Source organism: Scedosporium apiospermum (assembly GCF_000732125.1).
Source record: "Scedosporium apiospermum strain IHEM 14462 chromosome Unknown SEQ_SAPIO_0088, whole genome shotgun sequence".
NCBI lineage: Eukaryota > Fungi > Ascomycota > Sordariomycetes > Microascales > Microascaceae > Scedosporium > Scedosporium apiospermum.
The window spans coordinates 2,179,634-2,205,884 of record NW_015971789.1 but is presented as its reverse complement, the minus strand read 5'-3'; the positions used below and the strand labels follow the sequence as shown (position 1 = coordinate 2,205,884).

General features: G+C 50.8%; 5 protein-coding genes across 5 annotated transcripts; 1 reads left to right on the top strand and 4 right to left on the bottom strand.

Moving 5' to 3' along the window:
* Positions 1-9,077: 9,077 nt before the first annotated feature.
* Positions 9,078-10,439, bottom strand: SAPIO_CDS3583 (uncharacterized protein; the record flags this gene model as incomplete). The annotated part of the gene is made up of 4 exons (XM_016786348.1): positions 9,078-9,209; positions 9,303-10,040; positions 10,146-10,243; positions 10,364-10,439. The coding sequence occupies 4 exons, from the start codon at positions 10,437-10,439 to the stop codon at positions 9,078-9,080; spliced, it is 1,044 nt and encodes a 347-aa protein (XP_016644354.1).
* Positions 10,440-11,309: 870 nt separating this feature from the next.
* On the bottom strand, positions 11,310-13,568 carry SAPIO_CDS3582 (uncharacterized protein; the record flags this gene model as incomplete). The annotated part of the gene is made up of 6 exons (XM_016786347.1): positions 11,310-11,573; positions 11,651-12,637; positions 12,699-12,819; positions 12,898-12,954; positions 13,091-13,260; positions 13,506-13,568. 6 exons carry the CDS (start codon positions 13,566-13,568, stop codon positions 11,310-11,312), a joined length of 1,662 nt encoding a protein of 553 aa, XP_016644353.1.
* Positions 13,569-14,681: 1,113 nt separating this feature from the next.
* SAPIO_CDS3581 (uncharacterized protein) lies at positions 14,682-15,349 on the bottom strand (the record flags this gene model as incomplete). Its single annotated transcript, XM_016786346.1, has 3 exons — positions 14,682-14,975; positions 15,050-15,132; positions 15,205-15,349. The coding sequence occupies 3 exons, from the start codon at positions 15,347-15,349 to the stop codon at positions 14,682-14,684; spliced, it is 522 nt and encodes a 173-aa protein (XP_016644352.1).
* A 502-nt stretch (positions 15,350-15,851) lies between these two features.
* SAPIO_CDS3580 (uncharacterized protein) lies at positions 15,852-16,846 on the top strand (the record flags this gene model as incomplete). The annotated part of the gene is made up of 6 exons (XM_016786345.1): positions 15,852-15,881; positions 15,957-15,965; positions 16,064-16,135; positions 16,203-16,505; positions 16,578-16,668; positions 16,722-16,846. 6 exons carry the CDS (start codon positions 15,852-15,854, stop codon positions 16,844-16,846), a joined length of 630 nt encoding a protein of 209 aa, XP_016644351.1.
* Positions 16,847-17,682: 836 nt separating this feature from the next.
* SAPIO_CDS3579 (uncharacterized protein) lies at positions 17,683-19,267 on the bottom strand (the record flags this gene model as incomplete). Its single annotated transcript, XM_016786344.1, has 3 exons — positions 17,683-18,159; positions 18,248-19,101; positions 19,225-19,267. 3 exons carry the CDS (start codon positions 19,265-19,267, stop codon positions 17,683-17,685), a joined length of 1,374 nt encoding a protein of 457 aa, XP_016644350.1.
* Between the last annotated feature and the right edge of the window lie 6,984 nt (positions 19,268-26,251).

Sequence of the window (26,251 nt, the reverse complement as noted above, 5' to 3'; positions counted from 1 at the left end):
ATACGTCACAACGGACCAGCAACCACATCCCCAACAGGAGAACAGTGGGCAGGGAGGGGTGCTTGAAGTTGTGTTAATGGGGTTGGGGTTGAAAGCTGGACGACCAGGGTGTAGTGTACATCCCTGAAGTTGTAGTGCAATACCAAGCAGTACGACCTTACGACATCGTACTGTGGTGATACTCCTTGCTGCGCAGACAAGTACCAGACAAGTTGCTTTTGTCTGCATGCATACAAACGCCTTGCTTCTTTCCTATTCAGGAAGTGGGGTGCCTTCGATGGCCAATGATAGACCCGGGCAGACTCGGGGGGCTCGTAAGCGAGAAGGAGCGAAAACTGCATCTTGTGCTCTGAGAGTCTTGACTCTTTCCTCAAAGAACTTCAACGAGAATTCAACAGGGAAGGACGACACTGTGTCATTATCGTGTACCTGCTTGTTATCGAGCACTGGCTTGGCATTTCGAGAAATCGAGATACATGTTTTTGGTCGAGGAGAACAATGATGGACGCTTTACCAAGCAGGCGCCTCGACGAGGATCTTGCGAAGACAACAGCTGGGAACCGATTTCCTCAAGAACCTCATCCAGCTTCCAACGCAGGGACAAACTGTGCGTCAATATGTCCACTAGTCTTGCAAAAATCAACTCGTTAGTACTTTGTAAAATGAGGATTTGTGTCTATCAAAACCAGCTTATTATTACCTTCGTACTTGCCAACACAAAACAATGCGCATCATGGTCCTGCTTTAGAGCTTTTTGGCGATCATCCACGCCTGCTGAGACTCCCTCGCGAAAAATATAATGGTCGCGCCGCCTGAAACATGACCAATGCTAGTCTTCAATGTCTGGCTCTACTTGGTATATGGTCAATGACTACTATAATAGAGCATCTCACTATGCTTTTGGAGAGTCGACCGCACCGTCTCTGGTCCAGATTTGGTCGAGATCGCCTCCCGATTGCCTGCCCTTAAGACGCTAAAAAGCAAGCCCTCGTCACATGCGAAATAGCCCTTTTGTTAATGACTCTACTTCATCGTAGCTCTTGCCAGCCAGATAAACGATCGATTTTTGTTTCTTTCTTTCCTTTTTCTCTCTTCGTAACGCCAAATCTTGTGACATCAATACGCTTACGCAAGAACCAATATGTATGCGACCTCGGGTCGAGTTTCAGCTGCAAGCAAGCAGAGTGACAGGCAAGGCCCTCAGCTTCGGAATCGCCTCCCGATGCAATCTTTGGCCAAATGGAGAGAGGTGCACATCAATAGTAGAAGGTGTTAACGACCAAGCAAGCCCAGTCCTTGAAGCATGGCAAAGGGGTTAAGTCAGGAATGCGCATCCAATGTTGGGGCTGCAAATGGAATAGCAAGGCGGTCGGAACGCTCTCCCTTTCGCGGGATTGTTGCGAGGGAGATCAGCAAGTCGCAGCTTCCTCCCTGTGTATTTCGTACATGTCCTACGTCCGAGACTCTGCGGGCCGAGTCATTGCAAGCATTGATCGATCCATTTTCGCCTACGGAAGTACTTCGTACGAAGTAAATCTTGAGGAGAAAGAACAAGAAAATACGATTGGACCCTTAGCAGCCTGCTACTCTCTACTTGCCTGCCAATGGACCCGGCGCGAAGCTCCATTACAGGCGTGCATGGCGGCGGTTACCCAATTATGGTGTAGTCAATGTTGCTTCTTTTGATTTCCGAAATAATAGCATGGGGATCTCAATGTAATTATACAATTGTAGCAAATGAAAATGGTGGACGATGCTGGATAGAATTAGTCTCTCTTTGCGTCTCTACTGTGTACAACAGCAGTTTGGAGGTACCTACTCCCATGTTCGGGATTGACTCTCTCTTCTGGCATCAACGGACAGCGATTCTACATAGCAACTACGCCAATAGTTGATCTGAGAGTCTTAACCAGATCGCACCAACCAAACTCTCCCACAAAAACAACGGAGCCTTCCGGAACCTATTTTGTACCCCAAGCCTCATAGTATGGGGAAGCAAAGCAGATATCACGCCATTTAGCCAGCTAGAAAGCAGTCCCCAGCTTCGAACCCTGCTAAACATCTACTAGTACGTACATTCATCGATTTCTTGACAACAAGGAACACGTTTTTTTGTCGGTGGAGCCTCGGTCCTCGAACACCTCGAACATTGTGTTTCGTACGTCTTATCCCGTTCGACAAGTTTGCTGGGATTTCAACGGGCGCCAGGACCGGGTTGCATTCGATTTTGATTCTATCCCGTCCCCCTGACTAGGACCCTGGCAGCCATTCGCCAACCACCGCTCCTCTGATCGCGCCCCTAGCAGGCCTTGAATGTTCAATGTGCTCTTTTTGCGCCGGGAAATTCCACCGACAGGCAGTGCCCTTGTCGGACCACACCACTTCATCTTAGGTGCTCCGAAAATTCAACAAGCCCCGAAACATCCCTAGCAGATGAGTTCGACACCACCTTGCTCTATTGCCGGCTTCCCCGTTCATATTTGTATACAAATAGACAAGGGCACCAATCTCTCACGGTCTAGCGGACTTACACATCGTACGAAGCAAATGGTTCGTGCTTGGCCTAGCTGTGCAAGTCTTGAATCCGACTGGACAGCGGAAGCAAAACCGGTTGTCTGGACTGCTCTCTTCAACATGGCAGCAGGCTTCAGAAAAGCAATTTTGCGCAGAGGCTTTTACTTTATGGAGGAAGGAGAATCGTCCACGTCAACTTGCACCAAGCGACGTGCAGCATCCTCTTTTTCTCCCATCACCTACTACAAAATGGCAAAAGCGTGCGGAGTCACGACCTTCTACGCCTCCTCTTACTATGTAGAGATGCGAATTGGAATAGTGATGGCCAGAAAGGGAAGGCTTCACCGGACTTGACGACTACTCGCATCCCTTGGAACAAGGATGAAGCGTTGTGCTACAAAAACTCTGAAGACAAGAGCCTCAAGGGATGCGTCCAGTCAATGACACATGTCGCTAAAATTTCGACGTTACCTCTTCAGCATCTAGTGGCTTACACCACCTCTTGAGAACCAGTAATTCCCAGGAAATATAGAAGATGATAAAATACTTCGTACAAATAGATAAAAGAGAAGGAGAAAAAATAAAAATAAAAAAGTAGCCTGCAAGAATTCAGAAAGTTTGCCTCGGATTGAGAGAAGATTGTCACTCAGCTCCAATAGTCTGGATTTAGTCTCAGGCTCTGCATCAATGGATTTGCCATGAAGCGGAATTGATGTACTTCGTACAGGTTTACAGGGCCCAGAGCTGGGATGTCCAGCTAGCATGCTCCGCGTCGTTGGTGTGTGGGGGGACTGGAATGACCATGCGATTGAAAGGGAAAAAACGGCGTCCCGCTCACCGGAGCTAGTGGGGGAGTGCCTCCGTTAGGCCCTCTCTCCTCCGGTCAAGAATTGGGAGAGTGGAGAGGTATTAGATGGCGTTCAACCTATGTACATATCGCGTAATATTTGAGGTATTTCTAGATGCGGGAACATCTGATACCAAGCATTGAAAGGAGGAAGATGGCATCTCATCTACGATATTGATCTTTTCGGGGTTGGCGCGTACTCCTTGCTGAGGGATATGCGGTGTGAGCCACGAGGATACCTATGTAGTACAAGTGTTCTCGGTAAAGTACGGAAGCAATAAGACCCGATGATATCGACCAGTTTCGGGGGGAGGAAAGCAATGGCATCAATTGATCTGAGTCGCATTTCCAGGAAGCCGGGTGATTTGCGATTTGACGAATGCAACATCAGCCTCGGGTTTTTTTAATCAAGTTCGACAGAGTTGTCGCCATGCATCGTCATGTTTGCGGCTACCCCTTGCGACGCCATGATCTCTCGATACGACCAAGGAGTCAGTGCCACCGTCATGTTGTGAAAAAGCAATGCGGGTAACCAAAGTCATCGGACTACACAATTGTACTTCAAGGAAGAGAACTTGGCGGCAAAGCAAACAAGAAGGATTTGATCAATAGTTTACCCCTCAAAAACTGGGACCAGCAACCGGCACTGAGCTTCGCGATGATAGTGAGAAGGCAGAGAGAGGTGCCTGAGCAATCCGTCAATAACAGAGAACATTCACAACTTCTTCCTTCGCAGAGTGAAAATGCTACAATTGCATGGCGGCATTGGGGGGCAGCAGCCGTGGAACGGAATGTTGTTGGGTTTCAGGGAGCAGTTGGGATTGGCAGGATCAGTCCCTTGCCGCTCTCTCCTTTGCATGCCCTGTTGCCTCGACGAGGGATCCCAAACCACGATAACTTGGGAACAACACTATTCTCGAACTGCGGGCTTACGTACTCACCTACGAAGTACAACTATATACTGCACTCGTACTGAAGCTAAGAGAATCCATCATCGATCTTGACACGCTTAGTACGTAAGACTCGAACGAGGCCTGCCTGGCAGTGGAGACATCGAAGCATTCAACTGCCTCATACCGAGCCTCATACCGAGGTGAACAAAAGAAAAAAAAAATTTTCTTAGAAAATGCAGCCATCGGCCCAGAGGCGGGTGTGCCTTCTGTCCTTCTGTCGTGCACGTTCCGTCTACTGGTTTGTGCATTATGATCATGGTAATAGCTTCATGGCACTTGAGGTCGAGTGCCGTGGGTGCAATTCCCAAAGTCACTTTCAAGCTTGTGCAGCCTACAAAGTACAAGTAGCTGATCCGACTGTGATATTGAAGAAGCTGTGACCAGCCGTTGTCCCACTCTAGCACTACCTCGGTACTTCGTAGAGCCCCAGCTCTAAATTTATACACAAAGTACTTACTTGTACGAGTCATGTTAGCAGCAGCAACGTTGACATCATCGCAGCCAGTCCCCAGTGTGCTCAACTTCAAGATCAATCTCGGATCAATACCCATTGTGAGATGGCTTCCGAAGGACGTGAGCTTCTAGGACCACAATGCAATGCGGAAAAGACAGAGACGGAATATTCAATGCAGATCCTAGCGCATCCTCATCCTCTTCCAGGGCAAGCCCACGGAGAAAATTCTCGACGAACATGGTTGTTTAATTGCAGAGTTTCAGGCGTGATACTCAACCTTCTAGAATGTAATATCGGCACCAACGAACCCTGGAGAGGGATGGAAAAAAACTGACTGTGGGCCAGGCCATGCCCCATTGCCATGCTAGTCGTACCCGCACTGGAGAAGGGGGGAGAAAATTGGAACATGCCACGCGAAATTCAGGTGCAAGGAACCCCCCGACAAAGAAACGTTCGGAGAGCCTGGTTAGTAAAAACGCCTAGCTACGATCTGATACAAGCTAAATCTCTTGCCCTGGTCGACCTCAAAATGTTTGCTCCAGCTCCAAGCCCGGCGTTCGTCCGACCGTCGAAAAGGCCTGGTACCGAGATCAGATTCCAACCCAGTGAATTTCTTCATCGTTCGTTTTATTCCTCCACGATGAAAACTGTAACCACCATCACGAGCAACGTCTGAGCGTTCGGCAGTGTTGAGTCTCCGCCTTCCCCTATTCAAATTGGTAGTGATCTTCGATCCAGGGCTGGACCAGTTCCGAGAGACGGAAGCTAGCTCCAAAACTACCAACAAAGAAATCGAATCTCAAAAGGATGGGCGGAACGAGACCTAACACGACGCTTAACCCTACTCCAAGTAGTATAGAAGGTTTGGGCGCACGGTCTCCCGTTGAAGAGCCTTCACAGCTGGCCTGGCGTGATATCCGCAGTAGGAATGGTATAGCGGGTGGACAATGTGGCCTGGGCAACCCGATTTCAACACGTCTACCGCAAAGGCGAACGAGGAATCCCATCGCCCGAGTGCCAACGCGAGAAGAAGGATTTTCCCACAGGCGCCTATACAAGTAAGTACATAGCAACCGAAAGCCTGAAGTTCCCGAAACGCACTCGGGAGGCCGGAAAAACATCATCCAATTGCCCATCCCTCGAGGCAGCTCCGTTGAGAATGGGTCGGGATAGAAAACCCACCGAACTTTTCTCGGCGCAACTGGCAATTGCATCACACTGCGTGAAATAGGGCGTTGGGAGGCTGCGTTATGACCTTCAAATCCCGCAGTCACACCCGATATCCCGATACGATCCCGCGAGAAAAGTGTAGGAATCGGGTCCCACAAAATTCCGCAGGATCCTATAGATCAGGCTGGAAGACGGTCTACTCTGACCACTTTCTCGAAATTCCTGCAGGAACGAGGTGCTTTCCGTATGCAAGGCCCGCCCACAGAAGTGCAGCGCATTTCGAGCAGTAGCCTTCCCGGAAAACGTTTTCTGTTTTGTGGGCCTGCCCAGCCCCAAGAATGGCCAGGCCCTGCGAGATCCAGCATTGCTCGTCAGAGTGCATCCTTTCCCTTTTTGTATTACCCGCATGTTGGAATACGAAAAGGCAATGGACACCTCTTCACCGACTTGGAAATTCTGGCTCCGGCCTGTCGTACAGACCCGGCATCTTGAGGGTCCGGGCATAGATCGAGGGGAACAGACGTATCATAATAATGAAAAAAGAAAAAGAAAAAAAAAATCCCCGCGAAAGCCAACGAAGGCTGGTTATTCCGGAAAATGTGGGGATTTTAGTGAAACGGCGAGTGGACAGCCTGGGCAGGCATGGGCATGGGATGGGTATGCTGTACATATCTAACGGCTGGCTACGTGCCATACAAGGCACTAGATCTTGCATTTGCCTCGCATCTAAACACGAGAACACTTGCCCAACTCCACCCGTCTTGATCTTCCTGATGGAGCTATGCGGCTAGCCCAGGTGCGTCAGCCTCTGGAGCTGACCTGCGGAAATTTGCTCGTCTAAGAAGGATTATATTCCCGCCGCCTCAGACCATCCCCAACCTCCGGGGAGCTGTCTACACGAGGGTGTGTTCATATCCGTGCTTTCGAAACGGCCCGTATTACGAAGTATAATCCTATTTGATGCTATTCGCATAGAGATAAGTGGGGAATAATTATTCGGGTGCTCAAACAGACGGGATGTAAGCTCGAAGGCCTTGAACCGACTCATGCCTTGCTCACCAACACTTGCTTCTTTTACCTCAGTTTGGTCTACGGCATGACTGAGAAGCAGACAAGTTCAAGGCAAGCATAGACGCAATGTTACATACATGGCACTTCGTTGATACATTCCACTTCCTGTTTCTTCTCCATCTAGGTAGATCTCATCAAAAAGCCTATCCGTCGCTGGTTCACAAGGTCTCATCTTGAGAGACACGACTCGTATGACCCCGTCTTAGCATCTGATCGGTCCCTCACACTCTCCCTATTAATGAATAATGCCTATTAATGAATAATGATAAAAGTCTCATAGATCCCTTTGGGAATCGTGTGCTTATAAAAGTAGCATGTCAGCCCTCGACTTGGCGCTTTCGAGTGTACAACATGCAGATCACGGTCTCGCGACATATACTACTTTTCACCCAGACCACCGAGAACCCGGGGTTGCCGGCTTACTCGACACTTTCTCTTGGGTTAAATTTTCCCCCTATGCTTCTATGTACCTGACTCGCCAGCGGCAGCGTTTTCTCGATTGGGACCCGCAGCGGATGCACCAGTACGGGCCGGACCGTCGTGTATGTAGCCGGCGAAAGGGTGATGATGCAGATGTATACTTGGTGGCTAGCTGCGGGAATATCGCTTAAGCGGAGTCCAAAATGAAGTTCAAGAGGAGTGATGACATGGAGGCGGTTGCGTTTCTTCCGGTTTATGGGCGTGCACGAGAGCTGGACGATGCGGTGATCAAGCCCCCGGTGGTTCGTCGCGAGTCACGCTCGAGAAATCCTGCTTTGAGACTACTTCAGTCATGTTTTAGGTATAACTGGGTATTTATTGCATAGGAGGCTCGTTAAGTCCTAGTAGAAGCGCTGGAATGGGAATATTCTCGGATGTTAATTATATCCACAAACACATACCTGCCTGTGTCCGCTTAAATCCCGGATCACCATGTTTAGTTGAAGAAACAACACGGAAGCTTTAAAGACAACCCACCTTGGAAAGAATTGCAAATTCCTCCCCTAGTTGGCCAGAGGTGGCATCTTTGCCGGTTTTTTATGTGCGCTGCATGACGAGTACGACTTCTGGAGGCAATGGCGAGGTCATGAGTCTGGTGGCCACCATAGCATTTAGTCGGAGCTTGTTTCCTGTGATATTCCCAAATGCCCAGCTGCAAATACCCCAGAGGGCCTTGTACACGGCTTGATACTCATGGGAGAGACATAGCAATGGATGGTTGGTAGAACACTCACCATTTCATAACTGGGTCAGATGCCTCCTCGTCTTATCTAGGAAACAGCGCCAGCATCACCATGCTCCCGTTGATGATACCTTCGGTAGGACTTAAATTCCCTTGGGGAAACCCGAGGGGATGAAAAGTTCACGACACATATTTCTTATCATCGTGGCTGCCGCACACTTTGTTCCCTTCACCAGCCCAATTACAAGCAATCTGTGATAATACCGTCGACCCGGTCAAACCCTGTGACATCACCTGTGACCTCGTTCAATGATGCAATGACATAACCCACCGGCTTTTAAAGAGGAAACATGATGGGTTTGTCCTTTGCAAAAATTCTTTGGTGCTAAGGGAGAAGGGCATTGGATGAGGATATTGACGATATTTCTATGAATATAGACTCCACAGAGGTTGGGCGATATGGATTATATTTGGTCTCTATAGCTGCATACAAGGTCTTGTATCCAGCTTGGATAGAAACATGTCATCTTAGTCAGATAGAGGAAGATGAACATGAAAAATGCCTCACACCTCTTAAGAGTGAAGCGTAGAGTAACTACTCATTATCAACTTGGCACGTCACAGAAGTTATGTTGGGATCCTGTTCCATGTGAGCTTCGTGGTGGGTGTCTAACGCGTTTTGCGCTCAGAAAAGGCAGAAAAGGGGGTCCGAGACCCAAGGGAGTAAAGATATAACGTGAGTATCTACGATGGATATTCATGGGAGGTAGACGAAACAGCGTCCAAGTATTTCCACCAACTTCAGCCTAACCAGCTCACAGATTCCAAGAAACACAGCTGCATTTACATATTAATGGCTAAGATAGCAAGCGTCCTGCGTCCTATGTCCTATGATATGATACCACTTTACAACTTTGACGGGCCCTCATCTCTATCTACCTCCCCAAAGATATTGAGGAATGCCGTGTGAACTTCATCGGTCAAATCGCTCGCTTGCAGACTTCGACCCTTCTTCAGGAACGCAAGCCTTGAAGATTCCTATTCAAATTTCTGTTAGTGTTGCTCATTTTCCCCAAGACTCGGTCGACATCGAGAAAGCGCCTGGGGAGAGGGTAATATATATAACCATACCTTTGTGATAGCACTTCCCGCAGCAACCGCCAGACCCACCAACTCATCCTCATCCAACTTCTCGCTCTCACCCGAATCCCACAAATCTTCCAAGTACGCCTTTCTCCATCCCAAGAAAGTCGCAATCGCCCCCGTTAATGTGTCTCCCTGTCCCCCGCTCCTCTTCCTCCCTCCCTCCAGATCAATGGTAAGCGTCGTCGTCCCATTCGAGATGTAATCCTTCAACCCCTTCTGCAAAATCGTCACGCCCTTCAAACCCCTCGCCAGAGCCTCCACCCTCGCAGATTCACTCTCGACAACGCCTTCCTTATCCTCCACGGCCTTCTCGGTATCGACACCTAGCGCCTCGCAGAGCCTTCCAAACTCGACAACATTCGGTGTTAACACAGCGTCCGGGTAGCCTCTGACCAGCTCGGGATCCTTCTGCACCAGGAGCAACGCGTCGGCGTCGAGGACAACGGGGATGCCCCTCCTGCGAGCAGCGTGGAGGACACGAGCTACTGTGGCGTGCATGAGGGGATCGCGGCCGAGACCAGGACCGACTACGAGGACGTGGATGCGAGGTAGCATGGCTGTTATGGTGGCGGCTATATGCTCCGGGTCGGAATCGAGGTCCTTTTCAGTCGGGGCCGGCTGGTTGAGGGTGGGCCGAGTCTGCCGCATCAGAGGATGCACCATCAGGTTCGGGGAGTAGGTCTTTATGACGGCGGCAGCGGCTGGTGTGCAGATGACATGAGACTGCATATTTGTTAGATGTGATGCCTATGGTTCCTTCTTGCTTTATGGGATCCCAGGGTTTAAGAAGTTTCCTCATCGAGCGAGGACACCCATTTCCGGACTTACCATGTCACAGCCCAGCCTTGCACTGGCCATAGCAGAGAAGTAGGGCGCACCGGTATAATCCTCACTCCCTCCAATAACTGCAACTCTTCCCAATTGACCTGTAAATGAGGAGTCCAACGTCAAAAGCTGTTCACCAAGGTTACCCGGAATCTCGGAGATAGCGCCGACCTAACTCCCGCGGACTCATCGTTTGAGCTCCTCACCCATCAAACACTCACCTTTATGGAACCTTTCCAGCATCGGCGGAATCATCCGCTGGGCCTTAGATAGAATTTCTCTTGTTTTGATAGACATGTTTGGATGAGATGTTTCATGGGGTGACATGGTCGTCATTTAAAGAGAGCTTTCTGTGATCTCGAGAGGGGAGTAAACTGAGTCCTCCGAGATCATTTGCGGTGTTGCGGTGTTGTCGTGTCGTCCTCGCTAAAGATATAACTCGAAGTTTCCAAAGAGGGGATCCTTGCTATTATGAATAATAATCGAGAAGAGAGATTACGCTTGGTGAGAGATGCTGGAATGCGGATGTATTATCATGCGGGTGAGGTCAGATGAGAAGTGGCAACAGCAATGACAGCAGGGCACACCCAAGACAATCAATCAACGGAATGGGTAACGTAATGATGTCACAGGCGAGTCTCATCGACCCAACTAACCATCACAACATCGCAACAATTGCAACAATTGCAACAATTACGAAGTACAACACTGCCTTTCATCTATGACCTCTGAGACTGACCGGGTCAATTTTTCAAAATTTCAGAATCCAAGCTCAACAAGAGATTCGAGTGCTGGGTTTGGAGTGATGTCACCGTTGAACCAGGAATCAACCAAGGGCAACCACGCCAGCCAAAGTCAGTATCAAATTCTGGATTGTGAGGAAAGAATCAGGGTACATTAGGAACAAAAGGAATCGAGGGTGCTATTGAGTTATAAGCTCTATTTGTACAAAGTGCTTTGACTGGAGAAGATCCCCGGTGATGGCATCACGTCCCTCCCTTCGGCACAACCCTCCGACGGGCCCTCTCGATCCCGGAGAGAACATACAGTAAGGAGACGAAACGATTTTCCCGGTATATAAACAGCATCACTATATCTTCCTCCATCGCCAAGCCGTCACCCCACCAGTCAACCATCTACAAGATTTTTTTTTCACCATACCCACACTTAAGCAAGGAAGCTCTTAGTGAAGGTCTCAACGACGTTCCTGAGCTTGGCCTCAGTGTCCTTGCTGAGAGCGCCCTCCTTGTCGATGGTGGCAAGGAGCTCAGTCTCGCTGGACCTGAGGTGAGCGAGGAAGTCAGACTCCCACTGGAGAATCTTGCCGACGGGGACGGAGTCGAGGAAACCGTTGACACCGGCGAAGATGAGGGGAACCATCTCGTTGACAGCCATGGGAGAGTACTGCTTCTGCTTGAGGAGCTCGGTCAACTGTAGAAAGAACGTAACTGTTAGCACGAAATGCGTAGCACATACAAGTAATGGCGTCATATTGAGTAGCAACTTACGCGTTCACCACGGTTGAGGGTCTGCTTGGTGGCGGCATCGAGATCGGAACCGAACTGGGCGAAGGCGGCAACCTCACGGTACTGGGCCAAGAAGAGCTTAAGAGAACCGGCGACTTGCTTCATTGCCTTGAGCTGGGCAGCGGAACCGACACGAGAGACAGAGAGACCGACGTTAATGGCGGGACGAACACCCTTGTAGAAGAGCTCGGACTCCAAGAAGATCTGGCCGTCGGTAATGGAGATGACGTTGGTGGGAATGTAGGCAGACACGTCACCACCCTGGGTCTCAATGACGGGAAGGGCAGTCATGGAACCACCACCGTGGGTCTTGTTCATCTTGGCGGCACGTTCGAGGAGACGAGAGTGGAGGTAGAAGACGTCACCGGGGTAAGCCTCACGACCGGGAGGTCGTCGAAGAAGAAGAGACATTTGACGGTAGGCGACGGCCTGCTTGGAAAGATCGTCGTAGATGACGAGAGAGTGCTTGCCGTTGTCACGGAACCACTCACCAATGGAGGCACCGGTGAAGGGGGCGAGGTACTGAAGGGGAGCGGCCTCGGAGGCGGTGGCAGCGACGATAATGGAGTACTTCATGGCATCGTTCTCCTCGAGGGTCTTGACGAGCTGGGCGACGGTGGATCGCTTCTGGCCGACAGCGACGTAGATGCAGTAAAGCTTCTTGTCCTCATCGGCACCGTTGTTCCATCGCTTCTGGTTGAGCATGGCATCGAGAGCGACGGCGGTCTTGCCGGTCTGACGATCACCAATAATCAACTCACGCTGACCACGGCCAATGGGAACCATGGCGTCGATGGACTTGAGACCGGTCTGGACAGGCTGGTTGACGGACTGGCGGGGAAGAATGCCAGGAGCCTTGAGCTGGGCACGGCGCCTCTCGCTGGCGTTGATGGGACCCTTTCCATCAATGGGGTTGCCGAGGGCATCGACGACACGGCCCAACATCTCGGGACCGACGGGAACGTCGACCTAAGCTGTTGTTAGCAACATCTACCATGGATAAATAGATAGATATGACGGCTGAACTTACGATAGCACCAGTTCGCTTGACAGTCTCACCCTCCTTGACCAATCGATCGGAACCGAAAAGCACAACACCGACCTGGCCGGCCTCGAGGTTCATGCACATACCCTTGACACCGGAGGCGAACCTGGAGAAGGATAATTGTTAGCTATGCATTGCGTCGATTTTTGCAGGTCCCTAGGATGGATGTTGGGGTTAGACATACTCGACAAGCTCCTCAGCCTGGACATTGGCCATGCCGTGGACACGGGCAATACCATCACTATTTACCAACGTTAGCTATCAACAATTCATCGTCGGATAAAAATCTTCATCTCGTTTGGATGACTACCAGAGCCTCAGTAGTCATGCTGTAACGATTGATGCTTGACGGGGCCAAGGAACTAATGCCGACGTACCCAACAGAGAGGACGCGACCAGTCTCGGCAAGACCAGCTTCTTCCTGGACGCCGCGAATTCTCTGCTCGAGAATAGAAGAGACCTCAGTAGGCGAAGGCTTAGCATCGGCGGCGTAGGTCCGGGCTTGTATCGAGGCAGCATTGTAGACTGCTGGTGCGGCATTTCGAGCCTGGAAGCAGTGGGTAAAAAAAACCTAGTTAGCCGAAGTCCGAATTGGTGATGATCCAAAAAAACAACAACTCCTGACGAGCTCCAGAAACAGGGACAAAAAAAAGCTTTTCCACGATGACCACCCGACCCGGCACCACTCAATTGATCGTGATAATTGATTCACAGGACGATCCGAATCGGGTGCAGTGTTTTTTCGATGGAATTGACGCCGTTTCGGGGATATGGAGGTGGTGGAAGACTTACTACCGCAGCCCTACCCGAGGCGCCGAGAGCGCGGGTGGACTGTCGAAGGGCCGTCCGGAACATATTAGAGAGTATTTAGAAGGGGTCTAGAGAGGAAGGATAAACAATTGCAAGGCGATGCAATTGAGTAGAGAGGAGATTGTGGATGCTGTCACACACGTCGTTTGGAAGAGGGAGTTCAGGAAGCGGATTTTTGCAAGAAGACAGTCGAGGAGGAAGATGAGGGAGAAACGGGCGGACCCGGAGCTGGCAGCCTGGACCAATCAGGTGCCAATGAGCGGATTTTTCATGCGTTATGTAAGCTGACCCGTGGTGCTAACATTTTTTTGAGCCGGGGGAAGGAGCAATTCACCCAAGACTCGAAGGCTGGTTGCTTTCTTCGGTTGTCCACGCTCATCAAATTTACCACCGTACAGTGTGCGGTCTATTTCCGACTTAACTGCGAGCGCCTATGCCTGGAGCTGAGATGAGAAGATCGAGGCTATGACACCGTGAATATATGTGTGTATTTGGCCTCTATGTCAATAATGGCGATATATATTGAATCCGTACACTAAATGGCTATTGGATCTATAACTCCAGCTCTTTGTAGCATGCTTCATTGGGGTTTAAGAGAGGCCGAGCTAGATGTCTCCTCGGCTGTATCGGGGCAACAAGTGGATCCGAGGCTCATATGGCAGCCCCCTTCAAGGTACTTGACAAACAACCGCAGATCCGGACGATGAGCTGAGTGTCCACATAGCAATTTCTCGAGCAGGAGATTGAACAACAAAAAATGTCCATTCAGTTGGCATCTAAACCTGTTCGCCTACCTACGTATGTACATGATTGCCTGAAGCTTACAGTCCATGTTTCGACGTCTCCTCAGAGGTTATGAACAAAGGGGTATAATCATCAATTGAAATGTCACGATTAAAAAAAATTCAAGCACCACCAATACAAGCCGGCATGGTCGCCGGTCGGTCTCTAAGGCCGTAGCTCAGACTATATTAAAGTCGAGCTGTAAAAGGGGTATGTCTGAGAGCGTTTCCACGCCCATGAGCGAAGACACACAAATCTGCATACACACACAGATGCCATGATCCATTCCTTTTTTTAAAGCCTAACTCCGAGAGATTTCCCAAATGCAGAGCGTCACTCATTCACTTCCAACCTCCTTGTCGGCAGCCTAGGCATTTATCGGATGATACCCTCGAATCGCTGCTTGAACCACCTCATGGTCTCAATACGGGTGATGCGGTGGCTGGCACCGATCCTGCCCTTCATGCGGCGGCGGCGGACGACACGGTCACCGGGACGGGTCATGCAGCAGTAGAAGTCCATGCCGTAGATACCGATAGAGGGGTCATACTTGATACCAAGATCGATGTGCTCGCTGATACCGAAGCCGAAGTTGCCAGTCTCGCTGAAGTTGCGCTTGCGGAGCTCGTACTCCTTGACCTTGAGGCCACGCTCAAGAATCTCTTCGGCCTTTTAACATTTCCCCCCATGTCAGTTCCTGGCTCCAAGCACACTCCAGCCTTTACCGAAGGAATCGATCTTACCTTGGGGCCACGGATGGTAACGTGGACAGCGATCTTTTCGTTACGGCGGATACCAAAGTTTCGGACGGTGTATCGGGCCTTGCCTGGAAAGAGACGGAGAAACATTAGAAATCGCCTATCAAAAGAAGCGAGTAAAAACTGCAGCCATCACATACTGTAGACGGGGGTTTGACCAGAAAGCTGCTCGAGCACCTTGGCGGCACGGGTAAGCCTATCACCAGACTCGCCCACAGCAATGTTGAGGACGAGCTTCTGGATCTTAAGCTCCTTCATGGGGTTCTGGGACTTCTCGGACGCCATTTTGACTGATTTGGATTTGCCTTTTGGGAGGGAAAGGATCAAAAGACTGTCAATGGGCTAGTTGTGGTTGAGGATGTGCTGCTGGAGGGTTAGTAGATTTCGAGATGGATTGGAAGGATTAATTTCTGTCGATGAAATTTTGCCCTACAATTTTTGGTGGTCCTGCGGGGAGGGTAGCCCTACCCTCACTGGTCATAATCATAAGCCAGTGGTGGGCGACGACCAGCTTGTGGAGGTACGTACCCAAATTCCGAATCTTACGTAAAACACTGTGCGAGCGCGAACTCTTGGCGCCAACTCGCGACTTCAGCCTTCCATTTCTCAGCCTTGGGACACGAAAACTCTTAATAATTCAGGCATCCTGCATTGTATGTCATAGCTCCTCATCAGAGTCTCGAGCTACAAGTCTTTCGGGACTTTGGTGACATAAAAACATAACCCAATTTTTTGAGAAATTGAGAGGCTTCTTTTTACGAGGCAATCTAAAATACAAACTGCAACCATGGCATCCATGAACAAGCAAGGCAAAATGGTCAGTCGTCTCTCGCGTTTCCCCTCCAGTCTCATTTGTATCTCACCGCAGCTAACAAGAAACCTCACTTCATAGGCCGGTTACGTATGTCCGCTCCCCCGCATCGCGTCACACTTCCTAGCTTCAAGGGAAGCCGAGCCGAACTATTAAGCTGAGTTTCGACTGCTGACTGGAATGTTTAGATTAACTGGCGGATGAGGGTAACACTCATCGACGGTAGACAAATGACTGGCCAGATGCTTGCGTTTGATAAGGTAGGCGATAGCCAGACCCCATCGCCCTACCTGCCATTCCAGGATTGCTAACGAATGTTACCACTAGCACATGAATCTCGTCCTCGCCGATACCGAAGAGTTCCGAAAGATCAGGTCCAAGTCTAAGACCGGAGGTGCTCCTGGTGCATCGAGCCAAACCATCGAGACTGAAGCGAAGCGAACTCTCGGCCTGACCATTGTCCGCGGTGCTCACATCGTTTCCCTATCAGTCGAATCTCCGCCTCCCGCCGACCCAAGCGCGCGTCTTGGCAAGACTACTACGGGCGGTATTGCCACCGCCTTAGCCGCCGGTCCTGGTGTCGCGAGGGCTGCGGGCAGAGGAGCTCCTGTACCGCCGCCTAGCCTTGCTGTATGGATTCTACGAGCCCTTCTACGGCCCCCATATCGATATATTTTTCGTTGCTAACACTTTTCTCAATAGGGCCCCGCGGCAGGCGTTGGTGGCGCCGCGCCGCCTCCCGGTTTCCCTGGTGGCTTCCCCCCACCGCCTGGGTTCCCCGCTGGACGAGGAGGTATGTTCACCCCCGGTATCCCGTCGTCGGAGTCCGTCCTAATATCTATGCAGCCCCTCCTCCCGGCTTCCCCGGGGCTTTCCCTCCCGGAGGTTTCGCCCCGAACGCTCCCTTCCCGCCTCCCGGTTTCCCTCCTGGTGGTCCTCCGGCCCCTGGTTTCAATCCTCCCCGGCGATAATTTATAAGATGTCAACAAAATACAAGGCAGCTCGGTTTGTTGGTTTGGGTATATTCCCCTTTTCGGCGCTGGACTCATAAATGAGAAAACTTGTCGATCGATTCGGCAGAGGCGGTGAGAGCCTCTAATCGACACATGATGAAACAGGAACAGGAGTTTTTCTATTAAAAAAAGTAACGGAATGAAGATAATGGTACGCACTACCTATCTCGCACTTGCTGCTTTTGCTTCGTGCCTTGCGTTGACGTGAGAAACGGCTCAGAGGACAGCAGCCGAGAACTTGGTGAAGAACTAAGTATGTGGTGATGTGTAAAGGTATACGAGTTGTAAGATGATGACGTACTTGGCCAGTACCCAGTGATATAATACCCTTTGCCAGAGTCTATTCATCAGGCCGCGAGAGAGCGGCAATATTGGATTTGCCGTCTCTAGAACCGGCGACGACTTAGGCTTTTCTTGGTTACACGATTCCCCGTCTCAGTATCAAGGGGGAAGGCCTCCAAGGACAACAAAGTAACGGAATGGCTTGTTATTAACGGAGCTCAGGAATATGACCCGAGTTGTACAAAAGATACAATTACAATAAACGTGATCGACCCAGCTATTGACCGCCCCTCATACTCCTCGAACTCCTCCATAATATCCGTCTCTTTCCCGTTGAAGAAGTGTATCGATTCTGGCAACCTCCAACCTCCAACCCCTTCTGCCGACCCAAGATAAGAGAGAGAAGAAAGAATCCAATTTTTGTGCCGTTCTGACCAGACGAAAGAAAAGAACAAAAGAAACAGACAAAAGAAAGAAGTATCTTAGCACACGTCTAGCGAAACACAGCGCCCTCATCGGTAATCCCCCCGATCCCTCCTCTGAAACTGGAACTGTGCAGGAATATCCTCCCGCCTAGGATACTCGCCATAGTTGTTATTATTAGTATTATCATTCCCGATCCCACTGTACCCAGTACCACCCACAAAAGTAGGCGAATACGTGCTACCGACCTGCTTCTCCTGCGCCTCCCTGCTCTTCCTCATGGAGCCGATGAGTGTGGAGGCTCCATAAGCAGCGCCGACGACGGCAGCGAGGACGGCATAGGCAATGACGAAGGGGCTCGGGGAGTCAGCCATGCGGAGACCAAGGCCGCCGTTGACGACGCCGAGGAGCATGAGGACGCGGCCGTACCAGATGTGGGCGTAGCTGACGACGGCGCGGGACTGGTGTTTTAGGTAGTGGCGGTGGTGGAGGAGGCCGAGGACGGGTTGGAGGACCATGGCGAAGGTGACGATGGCGCCGAGGATGGTGTGGGCTTGTTTGAAGAGCTGGAAGGTGATGTTAGACATGTTTTATTGTTTGAAGAAAGGGGGGCCGTCTGTGTAGGAACGAAGGAGGCAGAGGGAACAAACTTACCTCGTCAGTTGCATCGGCTCTGGCGTAGCCGGTACCGAATCCGCCCCACATGACGAGGAAGGCGACGGTCTGGCATCCAGCGTGGAGATACCACCTTCCGAACAGGGGGATCAAGAGAGCACCGACAGGATACAGGATGACGAAGGCAACAGCCATGAGGACACCATGGATACGGATCAAGTCTGCAGTCCGACTCTCACTAGACCCACTGGAAGCACCATTGGTGCTCCCGCTCCCGATGGTATTGACGCCTCCGCTACCATTCGTATTTCCACTGTTGCTATCAGTCCCCGAGTTTCCGGACCCAGTCGAAGCGCCCGTCGAGAAAGGATTGACATCCTGCGCAACAGCCGCCTGCGACAAATCAATCCTAAACTGATCGAAATCCGAATGCTGCGCAATAGTAGCACTGGTGTCGGCTGTATTCAACGGATTCCCCGACCTCCAAGCAGCGATCCAAGGCGACGAGCTAGCGGACAGATCCATTGACCCTCCTCTCCACGACTGGCAGTTACTACAAACGACATTGGCGGTCATGACGCCGTTTGAGACGCCGGAGCCCGCGAGGAGCTGGATCTGGGTGTCGCTCTGGAAACGGGGCATGGTGCGGCCGGTGCCGGAGCGGGTGCTGACGGTGACGTTGCCGGAGCCGTCTTGGTAGACGACGAAGATGTTGGAGCCGGACATGCTGGAGCCGGTGCCGATGGAGACCCAGGTGAAGGTGTCGAGGGCTTGGATTTGGAAGTAGAGGTTGCCGGAGTTGGATTGGGCGGAGACTTGGGGGACGGCTACTCCCATGCAGAATTTGTTGTCGATGGGACAATAGCGGAATTGGGCAGAGGCCGTGCTCGCGACTGGAGTTTTGGGGGGTAGGGAATTAGTATTTGGAACCTTTTGATCTTGATCTTTTTTTCCCTCCTGTCTATGTTGGGGAGCGAGGATTGTTGGGATCTGGGTTGAGAGCGTCGGTGACTTACAGAGCAAACTAGCCGATGCCAGTAGAGATTTTAATGTTTTCATGATGAGTTGGCGAAAATACAGTAATAAGTGATTCGTATCTATCCAGAAAACACTTGAAGGGTAAGAATCGCTGTGTTCAGTCGTCAAGATTGGACGTTGCAGTCGACGTCGGGATCGAGGGTCGCGTGTAAGTGTCTTCTAGGTGTGACCGTTTAAGAGCCAAGACCACAATTGCAAGAAGGGAACAGAACAAAAAAAAAAAAAAGAAAAAAGAGGTGTATCTCTCAGGCCCTTGTCGATTAGGCGATCAATGGGAAGTCTTCGTTATATCAATGAGAAAGGAAACAATAACGGAGAAGTTATATATGTCCTGATTGACGAAGGAAGGGAAGTGAATCATCGAGTTCACCTGGAAGAAAACAGGAGGGGTGTGAACGGACCCTTGGATGTTTTAATAGCAATGTAAAGAAACTTGAGTCCGGGGGAACACCGCCGAAGACGAAGCGCAAGGGAGTGAGAGTGTGAGAGAAGTAGATTTGTCCGGGGTGAGAATCTTGACGAGGAGGGAGGGGTGTAAGTTGTGACATGGGACGGAGAAGGGTAAAAGCCACCCTGAGGACGAGCCAGCAGCGGCACAAGTGAGATGAGCTGAGGTGCATGCTCTACGCAGATGCTTCGGGATCACCATTACGGAGGAAAGACACACACCCCGGTGAATGAGGCCTTCACTTCGTCTCGAGATCTATGGACATTACCTCCATTGCCCTTATCGCCGTGGAGACTGTCCAACCAGACGGATACTTTCTTTTTCTCGGCGCCGACTACATCCTGATCCGTACATGTTCATGCAAAAACCTGCAATGGTGACGCGTAGATATTCACTAAATTTGTATTCAATAGGCTTTAGAGTTGGAAAACCAGCCCATTTCCAAAGTTCGGGGTTCCGAGACTTCTTCACCAAGGTGGAGATTCCGATCGCCGTTGCGGGGCGCAAATTGAGAATCAACCAAGGAGACAGAAAAAGGAAAAGAAAAAGAAAAACCCTCGTGTCTACCGGGCGGCAGAGACTCGTAATCAGTTTCTTCTCGTTGGTCGGCAACGAAGAGGGTCCCTCGAACTACTAAGATGGGTGAGCCAATTCTCAGACACTGAAGCCGTTGTACTCCATCCACACCCCCCCTTCCCCCCTGGTTCTGCTGGTCACTTTTCCAGCTCGCGGCTCTGAGGGATAATAAACTGCCAATCCGGAGGTCGACGATTGTGGGGCGGTGAAGTGGTGTCCTCATTCGGGGCAATAGGTTAAATATTTAATTCGTTTTTGATTGAAGGAAGAGAACATGGAGGGACCTTCAAGGGCTGCTTTGGCGAACGGACAATCGGGGTCTTGCACGCAGTTTCAAAACAAGACCTCGCACAAGCCAAGATGGCATCCGGGCTCTCTCTTGGTTGGAGCTTTCGGCGAGGTATTGATGCTACATCGGCGTTGCTGTCTACGAGGAATGGAAACTAGGGTCCCTTCGATCCGGTCTGAGGACCACAGTCGTAATCGAGGTGAATGCCCCGGTCTAGACCTGGCGGAACGGCAAGTCGATTGATGTCTACGAAGTAAAGCGCACTAGAAAACGCCGACGACGCTAAGGGGTAGGGCTGGACGACGCCCTGCTCGCAGAGGAGAGAGTACGTGGACAGAACATCGCAATTGGTCTAGCCTAAGATCCAGCGCCAACTAGGGGGGGTATCAGTATCAGCATCAGTACGACCATGTTATCCAGCGTTTCAAGTGTTTTGAATGTCCCAGTCTTGGTGTTTCTTCGCCCAATGGAGGGTCGCGCCTTGTTATGATTGGTTGCGCATCGGGTCGCTGGGTTTCCTGGAACAGCAATTCAGCTTTTTGTTCCATGAATAGAGCCAGGCCAGCCAGACGGATCGGGTATGAGCAGTGAGCACTTATCGTTTCCCGTTGTCTACGTACAATATGCACTTGCTAATGCTTCCATAAGGAACTTGGGGGCCGTTGAATTGAGGCTGGGGCAGAGAGACATTGCTGGCATCGCCTCGTGTGCGTATTTGCCTGACCCCCATCCACTATGTATAGCTGCGGCCCAAAGAATGCATATTTGAGGCCCATCTCGTCCCGTCAAATGGAAGAGACTGAATCCCCAAAATGGATCGAAATCGTTGTGTGTTCAAAGACTGTTCGCTGCTCTGATAATTGGGTATTATCGGCCAACTTCGAAGCCACAACCGCCCGACGGCAATTACCCGCAGCAGAGACGAAACAAGAGAAGATCGAATAAGGAAAACAGGATACCCTCCAAGATCACCGGCCGAAGGAACTTGAGACGCCATCTATTTTACCCCAGACGCAGGAGGCAAAAGAAGAATGCCAAGGCGATCCCCAAGCGCCATCTCCTTCTAGCCTCTGCTTGTTTCTGCTTCTTTTCCTGTACTGTAAATCGTCTGTGCCCTCCAAGCAAAGATCACATCACCTGTTCTCTAGTGTCTGGTTGAGGACTGCAATAATTGATTAAAGTGGCCGGATCCCTGGAATTCCCTGACCCGTTCGTCATGCCTCATAATTTTGCTTCTTCTGTCTTTCGATGCAACAGTCTTGCATTTGATGCTGCGTGGCCGCGTGTCTAGGTGTGTACTTCGGGCTTGTACAGACAACAGGGAGTCCAGGTTGTATCTCCCCGGACCAGTTGAAGTCATGTATTTCGCCATGAGAAGTTCTAGATACTCTCATTCACTCGTGCAGTGATAGGTCAATGACGACCACGCTAGCTGGCTGGTCCTGTTCCCCAGCATCACCGCGAGAAAAAAAGCCACCAGGACGCGCAATCAGCTCCTCGCCCGGTGATAGGGTGATGCCCCCACAGGAATCATCACGGACACCGGGGATTGAGCAGACAAGCATTAAGCTATCAGAGTATAGACGGGGCGCAGCACACGGCACTAGTGTAGATATTCTAGCCGACCGGCCGGGCCCATGGTTCCCAACTTTCTTCCACCAGGTTGAACCCTAACTGTCCAAGATGGACAGGATGGGACTAGTCAACTTCGTAAATTAGCGATGCCCTTGCATGTCGGCGGGATCGGAGAGTTTGGTAGAGAGCATCGAACGGATGTTTCCCCGAGTGCATGAGACTGCCATCGTGAAGGGAGCCACATGCTTGATAGCTTGCGTAAGCTTATTATAGCTAGCTAGACCGGACATGAAGTGGGCTCACTCAAACTTCGTATGAGCGTAGTGTCATAGCGATATGTTATCGACTTTATCACTACTACAGCTGTATCCGCTAACTTGAACCGCAACGTTAATAAAACACTAAGCACGGCGAGTACAAGCACGTTTATCATAGACATTCCGAACCCCGTTGACGTTGCTTACATTCAGCAGTTTGCTCATTCGTTGAAAAAGCCGCGGGATCTAGTCATCATAGTCTACTGTCTCGTGGATAAGGATCGGCCAGCTAACCAGGGTCAAGCCGGCGGAGGCGAAAGAAGAATATCAATATGGATCGGGGTATCTATGCGTCCGTCGTGTTTTTTCGTGGAGGCGACTCAACGGCCTGTAGCCACGGATCCTCCAGAACTGATCCAGGAATCTACTCAGCATTGCGCGGCGTGCGTAGCCGATAAGCTGAAGTCGCACGTATTTAGTCATGATATTCCAAAAACGTCATCTATTATCCGATCCAATGCATGGTTTATACCCGTGAGATATTAGCTGTAGCGAAAATTCCGACACATTGCGTCGAGGCCGAGCAAAGACATGGGATCTTGCTTGACTGAGACGCAATCACCATCCCCGGTTGGATGAGCTGGGTTACAGCGGTTTGTCGGGCGATAGTACCGGAGACCGAGGCCCAACACTCCACTTTGGATACGGCATGCTGCTAAGGCCGTCGAGTCGGGATGCACCAGTGGTGGTCGTCCGTATTCACCTAGTCCACGAACTAAGCCAAAGTGATGAAGGTCATCATAGAGACCGGGGACGGCGCTGACGTCCATAGAGATGCAGCCTAGGTAATACCTAGTGCAGCCTTCAAGGGAAGGATAACCGTCTTCACCCTTCCCCTCGGGTGCACAGCTCTTGTCCATAATGGCACAAACGACTGGTGGGTTCTGCCCTTTCTTGAAATTCAGAGCGAACCGGTCCATTCCTGGCTCAACTGGGATGCTATCCCACTCCTCGTATGCGTCGAGTGTATCGAGGCATTCCCGATCCACACGGAGGCAGTAATTGAATCGAGGCAACTCCCGAACTCGCGCCTCATCGACGCTAGGACCGTCCCTCTCCACGCTAGCTCTGGCAACCCAGTCGGAGAAGAGTACTCGGGCTTGAGCCTTCGACGCGCCTTCAAGCTTCTCCTGGTCCTCGACGATTGTCCACTCCTGGTAGTGGGGGAGCAGTAAATCTCTTCCCGATATATTCAACTTGTCCGTGATTTGGCTTTTCATAGAGTTGAGATAACGCCGCTATTTATCATCATCACCATACGTGCAGCGGTAGACGACGAAGCCCCAATGGTGAAAGTGCGTCTCTTGTATGTTGAGGATCAGATGGCCGAGGGTTTCTTGAGCCGCGTCCCCTCTTCCGATCCTGACCTGGTCGAGCGTGACCCTGTACTCTTTGGTTGCCCGCCATGGTGCCGTGACTAAGTAGAAGTTCGCTTAGAACGCACCTTCCCCGAGAATGTTGGCGGTTGTTGGCTTATGTGCTATATATGAGAATTTGGCTCTGGATTCTCACCGTCTCATGGAAGCTCAAGTGGTCGAGCGGTTACGCACTGAAACTACTTCCGCAAGGCGCCGGCGTGGAACCCGGTCTGGTTAAACCATGAGACGTGGAGGAAATGGAATATGGGTATGGGAATTGGGAATTGGGGAGGGAGAAGTGGGAATTCTTTTTTTGCTAAATCGTCTGTATATCTCTAGGGCACCCATTTTTTTTTTATTCTCCCCTTCCTGCGAGAGGGATTCTCGAGTCTTCCTTTGGGGTCTCTGCGGCTGTGATGTGTCTCTGTGGAGGAAGGGAGGAGGGGAGGTTCAGAGAGGTTGTCGGTTCGAAACTAGTGGAGGACTTTTACACCTTTTTTTTTTTCTCGGGTGACATGGTGTCAAGGTCAGGGACCGTCAATTCTAGTGAGTTTCAATGTCATCGTTCTCTCTTTCTCCCGCAACAATGGAAAAGGTACTGATCACTTGAACTGGCCGAGAATTGAAGAGAAGGACACCATCGATCCAAACACCGACCGCTGTTGAGAAAACATTAGGAAAGCTCAGGCAAGTAGTCTTCTTCATCAATGATTGGAAGACGCTTGCAGTTTTCCTCAAGCCCATTCCCATCTTTCTTCGAATTCTTGTCTAGTTTTTCAATTTGAGCTGAATTTTTGTTTTCTTCGAATCCAAGACTGGAGGAATATCTCCAAAGTGAAAAAATGACAGCAATTGACCACCTATATAGCTCTAGCTCGGATCAATCTACCTTCCTCGCTCTATCCTCTCCTCTGCACCAACATCTTGCTTGGACGGTCTTGAACCGCAGATACCTGGAAGCTCACACTAATGAAGGCCGGGAGAGTTGGTACGAGGAGCAGATGAAGAATCGATGACGAACCGAGGCAAACCTTCGAGAATGATGGTAGAATCCCGCATGGGTTTCAAATCAGACACCCTATTCGGCATCTCCATGCCCCGGGCAAAGGCGAAGAAAGAAAAGCAGCGGCTGTGGTCGATCTTGCGGGGAGCGGGACACACGCATAATATATGATCTTCGCTGGGACCTATGCGAGACCCCAGCCTGTTGTTGCTTTGCTACTTTCGCGTCTTGGGATTTCGGGTACCGTACCGGCCTTGGGTAGATCGGTGCACCGCCACCACATCACCGTATCGCTGGCCTCGTGGAGTTGCGAGGCCATAACGCGTTTTTCACTTTGCTATGCGTTCCTCTTGACGGAAAACCGGGGCGTGCACACCATCCCGGAATACGCTCCTTCGACTGAGCAAGTCAGACAGATATCGCGGAGACGGGAACTGTTGGTCGGCATATAATTATAGGCTGACGGCTGGGGCGGGCTGGCATGAAGGACCGCGAGCCCTCGAGATCCCTCCCCTCGGAGCCCGTTTTCCCCCGACCTTGTTCTGTCCAATTCAAGTATCATATGGGCTTGGGTGATAGCCTTTCTTTGCTTAATATTCACCGACCAGTGGAACCGGGCTCTTTCGAACAGGTACTAAGCGCTCCTTAACGGACGAAGCCTTGACGGCCTCTTACCTACCCAGTTCCGCCACGCTCACCCTGCCTCCCGCGTCCGGGCAAATCGACCGTCTTTACCTCCGAACCGGTAAAGAGGTTTCGGTACTACCGCTTCTCATGACGAATACCCTGCACTCATCCGCAAGAATGTATAGAACACGTTAAAGCCTAGAGGCAAACTTACAGCAAGCCAACCTCGTGATTGCCCCAGCCATATCGGCGATTATTAAGGCTGGTTCTACCTTTTCGCACTTCCTAGGTGGCTGAAATCCTACCGTTTCCACCGCTTGATAACACAAATGTGTTCCGTTGCGCTTAATCCAGGCGCCTTTCCAGGCGAGGCAAGTAGGATGTGCTTCGTCCAGCAGTCCAAACAGACTGCGCGCGATAGAAACATGCTGTCCATTTCTCAACCGATATAGATGCTTGAACAGGGCCTTGGTGGAATATATCCATATTGATATGACTGTCTGGGAAGTTGCGCTCACACCTTCCTCTTTCATCTATCTCAGTTGTTGGGTCTGTCGATTGATGGTTCTTGTTCTCATTGGTCCGACAAAGGGTCCTCGATCCCGTCATTCACAAGTAGGATTCTTGTGCAGGCGGGTTAATAAACGAGACCAGGCATCAACATTTCGTACGGCACAGCAATGCTACTATCGGATGGGCTTCCGGATGGTTAATGGGTGATGTTTCCATCGACAAACTTGACATCTGCTTCCTACACTAGACAATTCTTCGTCTTTTATTAAATGTGAAAGATACGAGATAGCCGAGCCCAG